General features: G+C 36.4%; 1 protein-coding gene across 1 annotated transcript; it reads left to right on the top strand.

The window, feature by feature from the left end:
* Positions 1-573: 573 nt before the first annotated feature.
* Positions 574-1,512, top strand: LOC309477433 (olfactory receptor 8G17-like; the record flags this gene model as incomplete). Its single annotated transcript, XM_082140698.1, has 1 exon — positions 574-1,512. One exon carries the CDS (start codon positions 574-576, stop codon positions 1,510-1,512), a length of 939 nt encoding a protein of 312 aa, XP_081996824.1.
* Between the last annotated feature and the right edge of the window lie 6,742 nt (positions 1,513-8,254).

Genomic DNA, 8,254 nt, shown 5'->3' on the forward strand with positions numbered 1-8,254 from the left:
ATACATTATCACGCATACAACACACAGTACAGTGTAATATGCATTACAGTGACTTTGATCATGACAACAAGGGCTATAAATAAGTTTCCCCCTGTGGGATGATGACAACATCACATAAACACTGTTAAACAAAATAAAAGCTAAGGGCATGTAAACAGTTTTTCACTTAACATCTAGAAACTTGACTGTCTTTCTTGATAATAACAGGGTGTTGAGTAAGTATTGTTTTATTAGACAACTAAATTATGCAATGCATAACTTTGTAGCAAAAACAGCTTCCAGGTTCTTTGATTTTTACAACTTACTATGTGGTGATACAAGAGTTCATGCTGATGGTGTGCTGCACTATGAAAATGTTCAGATGACAAGATGTGCATTTGTGAACCATTTGGGATATACTGTATGCATTTAATATACATTTCTTGAAACAGTATATATGAATGCAGAGATGAATGCAGCAGTATCAGACGAAATGTTATAAATGACAATGACAAGTTTTTTTGTTTTTGTTTTTTTGTTAGGCTACTCTATTGGTAAGGTACTCTATAGGTATAGGATTGTACAGGGCAGCCAATGGACAACCTGACGTTCACAAACAGCATTCTCCTCGTGGAGGGACTAAAAGTTACAACTCAATCTTCTTATCCTGTTTTCATCTTGCTTCTTTTGGTTTATGTCTTTATAATGGTCTCCAACATTGGACTTATAATTCTGATCTCAACAGAGAAGAATCTACATCATCCTATGCATTTTCTGTTCTGTAACTTGCCGCTAAATGATATACTTGGTACAACTGTCATTTTGCCACGCTTAATGCAAGACATGTTAAGGGAAACATCACAGCGCTATATCACATATGTGGAGTGTGTTATTCAAGCTTATTTTGTGCATATATTTGCAGTAGCATGCCATTATGTGCTAATGATCATGGCCTTTGACAGATATGTAGCTATATGTAATCCACTCCGATACACAGCTATAATGACCAATAAAATGGTTATTAAACTATCAGCATCAGCCTGGGGGCTGTCAGTATTCATGGTGTCAATTCTGTTGGGTCTCACTATACGCCTTTCTCGTTGCAAGTCTAACATTGAAAACCCTTTCTGTGACAATGCCTCACTGTTTAAACTGTCCTGTGAAAATGTTGTCATTAATAATGTGTTTGGAATAGTTTATACTGTGATTGTCTTTACCTTCTCACTTGGGTCTGTAATTATAACATATGGTAAGATTGCTAATGTATGCATAACCAGCAAAAACAAATCACTCAACAGCAAAGCCATAAAAACTTGTAGCACTCATATAGCTGTTTATATCATCATGTTTGTTTCTTGTGCTAGTTTTATTTTTCTCCATCGGTTTCCAGAATACTCTGACAGCAGGAAACTAGCTAGTATAATGTTCCATATTGTACCACCAGGACTAAATCCTTTAGTATATGGTTTACAAACCAAAGAGATAAGACAAAAGTTTGTAAAATTTTGGTGTAGAAAAAAGGTGAATCCTTAGTTTAATGTTTTTTGTTTGTTTGTTTTACAATATAACAACTATTAATAATATAACTATTAGCAACCACCTAAACCTTGCTGTATTGTATTATTTATGTATTTATTTAAAATACACATGTATCTTTTTCACAGAGGCATTTTGTGCATGCTATTCTTACCCTTGATTGTCAGGGAGAAAAATGGGGGGGGGGGGGGAACTGTAGCACTTTATCTTATATTAATGTTTTTTTAAGTATTTCTCACCCTTTATCATGCGTCTATTTGGTAAAAGTATACACTGAAAATAAGCAATTTTATTTGAACTAGAGGGCTATTTTAAATGTAGTGAATTGGGCAGATATAAATGTAACCACAAGACAGTCTCTATTTTGACTAAACGTTTCCATTTCAAGGTTTATCTTTTTATTGTATGAAGTTTGTAAATTCCCCTCCAGAATTTTCATAAATATTTGTGTACTTTTCTTCTCTAGGATCTCGTCGCTGTCCGATGAAAACCGCGTATGTCCATTTTGCCGATTTTGAGATTTTTCGACGGATAGAATGTCCAGGTTCATTTCCGTATACAGTATGCTTCACATATCTAAATGACCAATGAAAAGTTGTGAAATCATGTCATCTGATTTTCACGTATATCCATTTGGTGTCAAAGCTGTCAATCACGCCGCGTATCTCCCGCCCTGTGGAGGCATCTCGCCGGTCTAAGCGTCTCTGGAAGCTCAGCATTGGATAGCCGAATAACTCTGTGAGGTAAAGTATCAGCAAACGTTTGTTTTTGACAACTGTTCAAGTTTATTATATATTCGCAATATATTCACAACTGTTATTTACCGGTAAATGGTCTAGACGAAGTAATTGTCACTTTTTATTGTGGAGATGTTCACGCACGGGTCTGTTAACTTAAGCAATACTTTTAAGGTAGTCTAATATTTTCCTGACTAATAAATTACTGACACAGTAAAGGGTAGATTTAAATAAAGAATAACGAATTTTAAATAAAGAAAAACTAAATTTAAATAAAGAAAAAAACTAAATTTAAAAAACGAAAAATGAAATTTAAATAAAGAAAAAACGAAATTTAAATAAAGAAAAATGACATTTAAATAAAGAAAAAACGAAAATTAAATAAAGAAAAACCCGAAATTTAAATAAAGAAAAACTAAATTTAAATAAAGAAAAACTAAATTAAGTTAAATTAAAAACGAGATTAATTTAGATTGATAATGGGTAAAAAGGCTAATAGCCTACATGTTGGGTCCGTGTACTTTTTCGTTCATTCATTATTCTATTTCGGAATGAAAGATGAAATGTAAAAAAAAGGGTGCAGCTTGTTTTTTTGTTTTAAAGAAAAAAACAGAAATGGCTGTATTTTTTTGTACATAGCATAGCCTACTTTGTTATGATTTTAGTATCATAATGATTAATAAATGCACGCACAATTATCCGTGAACTTGATTTGAAGCCTTTCAACTTGTGTGTGCAAAATGCAGAATTAAATGAATGTGCAGCAATTTGTACAAATAGAGTCTGTAGGTCTACTATACTGTTAAAAGTATGAAAAGTGAACAGCACGAGTAATAGGATGCACAATTTGAGACGGGTCAAACATGATTTTGACCACTTCATTAAGTTTGGTTTTGTAGAAAACCTTTCTTTAAAGTGAATTTCGTTTTGTATAAATTGTATCTTAATTTTAATAAATTTTTCATCAACCAATTGCCTGGAGTGGATTTAATAAATAAGAAGCAAATATATAGCAGACAATATAATCATGGAGGCGCCCGCGCGGTCACTTGCATTGCACGTTAACTGGAGCGCATCTCATCCTAACTTAACGAAACTCAGTGTATGCCTCACACAGACATGAGAAATACATCAAATACACAAAGCTTGAAAAGTCTTTAAACGAAATAATTCAAAACGAAAAGAAAAAGGCTCTCTGATTATGTATGATTATATGATCATATAGCCTAGCCTATTTTGTGAATTGTTCATTCCCGGTTGGCACACATTTTGCTGCCCTTACAAAAGTGCCGCTCTAGGCAATTGCCTAGTTCGCCTATATGGACGCGCCGGCCCAGCAATGAGTGTTGATTCATTGTCCCTTCATAGTTTGCAAGAGAGATTTAATAAACTGAGACGTAGGCTATTTAATAAACTGAGCGTAGCCTATTCATCTGTCAATATGAAACGCGACTTGGCCATTCTAATTAATGATCGGAAGAACGCGTATCGACCACCGTTACTGTAAAATATGCACGTATGTCCATTTAAACTCGATTTTGGTCAAATGTGGATTATATCATTACACTGGCAAGAATATGGTTACATTTAAAGATGCCGTACCAAGTATGACAATGCTACGTTCAACTGCTTTTGAAATTACGGTGTTTTTTTCACTTCCTGAAAAGTAACCGTTTTGGACATACGTGAGTTTCATCGGGCAGCGACGATCTGTTAAAAAGAATTTCTATTAGAATTTGAAATATAAAGCAGATTTACTGCATTGATCTACTGATAAAAATGTAATTAAGTTAATTTACTGTTGTATAGACTGTCAGACTTTTACAGACCTTTTACATTAAAAAATTGTAATACATAATTACCGGCAAGGTACCAGTTGCAAGTACCATAGTAAAAGGCAAGTGAAGTGCTTTGATTTATACTTTTCACTCATGTCTGAAACCTGACAGTTGCTTAATTTTTATAACTTAAAATATTATTATTAATTATATTAATTTTTATTACTTTATTTCTTTGTCTGAAACATGAAATGCATGCTGTAAGTATAAGTAAGTAACATCTGAACTATACAAATATTATAGTCTTTTTAATAGCTTTTGAGCAATATTTAAACAGTAAACTCTTGACTCTTGTCTTAGTGCCGGTGTGGTTTTCTTGACTTCACTTGTTAAACAAGCACACTAGTAACTGCAGTAGGCAATTACGTGTCAAATCATTCAATTTCTCCAGCTTCATTTTTTGATTTTGTTCACACACAAGACATCAGTGTTCAAAACTGTCTCCCTACCTTACACCGATTCAGAACAGTAGGCTTAAAAAATATATATTTATAATTTGAGCTGTCAGGTCCAATTTTGTGGTAAATGTCAGTTTGACGTAAATATATATATATACAGTGAGGAAAATAAGTATTTGAACACCCTGCTATTTTGCAAGTTCTCCCACTTGGAAATCATGAGGGCTCTGAAATTGTCATCGTAGGTGCATGTCCACTGTGAGAGACATAATCTAAAAAAAAAAAAAAATCCAGAAATCACAATATATGATTTTTTAAAACTATTTATTTGTATGATACAGGTGCAAATAAGTATTTGAACACCTGTCTATCAGCTAGAATTCTGACCCTCAAAGACCTGTTAGTCTGCCTTTAAAATGTCCACCTCCACTCCATTTATTATCCTAAATTAGATGCACCTGTTTGAGGTCGTTAGCTGCATAAAGACACCTGTCCACCCCATACAATCAGTAAGAATCCAACTACTAACATGGCCAAGACCAAAGAGCTGTCCAAAGACACTAGAGACAAAATTGTACACCTCCACAAGGCTGGAAAGGGCTACGGGGTCAAGCAGCTTGGTGAAAAAAGGTCCACTGTTGGAGCAATCATTAGAAAATGGAAGAAGCTAAACATGACTGTCAATCTCCCTCGGACTGGGGCTCCATGCAAGATCTCACCTCGTGGGGTCTCAATGATCCTAAGAAAGGTGAGAAATCAGCCCAGAACAACACGGGAGGAGCTGGTCAATGACCTGAAAAGAGCTGGGACCACCGTTTCCAAGGTTACTGTTGGTAATACACTAAGACGTCATGGTTTGAAATCATGCATGGCACGGAAGGTTCCCCTGCTTAAACCAGCACATGTCAAGGCCCGTCTTAAGTTTTCCAATGACCATTTGGATGATTCAGAGGAGTCATGGGAGAAAGTCATGTGGTCAGATGAGACCAAAATAGAACTTTTTGGTCATAATTCCACCAAACGTGTTTGGAGGAAGAAGAATGATGAGTACCATCCCAAGAACACCATCCCTACTGTGAAGCATGGGGGTGGTAGCATCATGCTTTGGGGGTGTTTTTCTCCACATGGGACAGGGCGACTGCACTGTATTAAGGAGAGGATGACCGGGGCCATGTATTGCGAGATTTTGGGGAACAACCTCCTTCCCTCAGTTAGAGCATTGAAGATGGGTCGAGGCTGGGTCTTCCAACATGACAATGACCCGAAGCACACAGCCAGGATAACCAAGGAGTGGCTCTGTAAGAAGCATATCAAGGTTCTGGCGTGGCCTAGCCAGTCTCCAGACCTAAACCCAATAGAGAATCTTTGGAGGGAGCTCAAACTCCGTGTTTCTCAGCGACAGCCCAGAAACCTGACTGATCTAGAGAAGATCTGTGTGGAGGAGTGGGCCAAAATCCCTCCTGCAGTGTGTGCAAACCTGGTGAAAAACTACAGGAAACGTTTGACCTCTGTAATTGCAAACAAAGGCTACTGTACCAAATATTAATATTGATTTTCTCAGGTGTTCAAATACTTATTTGCAGCTGTATCATACAAATTGTTGAGGATTTTGAGGAAAATCCATCTGCAGGTGACATTTCACTCACTTCACCTACACTTCAGACTCGACGTCAGAGAAGGAAGGGCCACAATAAGAAGCCTATAACCAAGGGTATTCCCAGCGAACTAGCTGGTTTGTTAAAACACATGACCCTCTAAAAATATGATTTTGAATAAAGAGTTTTTGTCCATAGCTGGTTTTCTCAAGTCACATGAGGGAACAGTGACAAGGGTCTTTGTCCACTAATACAAAGGAACTGTTGTATCTTCGGAAAGCAAGCTGATGACTGGACAGTCATCACAAGACCCGTGCAGTCATGTGCCTTATAGTAAATATGACGAAGATTTCTCAATTCGGACTATAAAAGAAGAGACCTGGACGAAATCAAATTGCTCTTCCTTGCAATCTACAATCCAGAACCCCTGCAATCTGGACAGCAAGAAGCTGTTAAGCCTAGCTAGCATTTCTCTGTTAGTTCAGTACTCTATGATAATCTGTAACAAGTGTTCTTTTCAATTTTGATTCTTTTAATAAATATTGTTAAACATTTATTCTAAATCATCTTGTCTGGACCTTGGATTCTTGAGTATTTGCCTCCTTCTTTCCTCTGGATCAGGGAGATCCTAACTGAGAGACACGACAGGAGGGTAAGCATTATTTCTGATATATGAATAATCAGTGTGTGCTTTTGATTGATTGATAGCCTAGCCAAAGAGGCAGCTTACAACAGGGTTATTGTTGTAGAGCGAACACGGTTGAAGAGTACATAAAAAGGTAGATTTATACTACGAAGGGTAAATTTATTATATCTATAATCCTTATTATCTTTGTAATAAAATACGAATTTGTAGAGACTGTTCACCTAACTCTTAAATAGCACGACTAAAGAATAGGCACTTTAGTTACCGCGGGATTATTTATATATCCAGGTAGGACGTAAAATAATTTGGAACGGTATTAATCGTGATATGATCGAGATATGATCATAAACTATTACATGGGGGCTCGCCGGTCTTTAATATAATAAAACCCGGAGCAAAAATCGATATTAAATCAGTCACTTGAGTGACCCAGAAAAAAATTCGCAAATAAAATAGGGGACGCCCTATTAAAAAGAAAAAAGCGAAACCGCGCGGCAGAACCAGTGAGTATCTGTAAAACATAGATAAAGAATTCCTTAAAAAAGAGAAAAAGTTTTCCTAGTCTGCATTTCCAAATTAAAATACCCAAATGACTCAAATGGCTCAACTACCAAATGATTTAAATGTATGTCCAGCTCCTCAGCAGGCATCCGTATACCAAATCACTATAACTAAACGTGATAATTTTCAAAAGCAAAAAACTGCTAAAGAAAAAAATGAAGAATGGTATATAGGAGACTATGAGATAAATAATGGACAGGAATTCATCTGCACTTCAGCGGCAGATGTGAGGGCTATAATAGAAAGAATTAATGGCACTAGGATGAAAGGGGACAAAATTAAAGTTCATTTTGATCCTGGTTTGGAAGTAACATATAAGCCAACCACAGACCCTAGTATAGAAGTATACTATGGTAAGACAAGAGTAATGTATGATGGTACTGTGATGCCTCAGAGAAAGCGCAGGGATTCTCATGATACAGAAATTTATTTTTCTGATGTAGAAAAACCTGGCCCTAGCGCTCAAAAAAGACTAGACTTCCAGGAACCTAGTCCTGGCCTTCAATACATACCGCTGGCAAATGAATTAGTTCATACTTTAAATAGTATGAATAAAACAGTCCACATTAAAAAAAGAGGTGAAGATACAACCACCGAAGGTGAAGAAACTGAGTGGGATGGTGAAGGAAGTGTAGTGTATCAGTGGGATGAACCCATTCCGCAAAGAAATAGAGTTAATCACAAAAATTCTAGACCATTGTCTCGAGAGAGAAAGAGTAGTAGTTATGCTCGGGAACATATCGATCTAGCGGGAAGAAAAACTCTAACAAAACCAGGGCATAATCTGAAAGAGAAAATCAAAAGAGAAGAGCCTGAATATATGCAGAGAATTTTCCTAGCTGCAACAGGCCCAACATCTGATGAGATTTTGGATATGCCTGACACAAGCATAAAAGCTAAGCAGGATATGATCGCAGAACAAAAAGACTCTTGTCAAAAAGCTCTGTCTTTATTACTTCGCTTG

The sequence above is a fragment of the Leuciscus leuciscus genome (assembly GCF_965113295.1).
Source record: "Leuciscus leuciscus genome assembly, chromosome: 16".
Taxonomy (NCBI): Eukaryota; Metazoa; Chordata; class Actinopteri; order Cypriniformes; family Leuciscidae; genus Leuciscus; species Leuciscus leuciscus.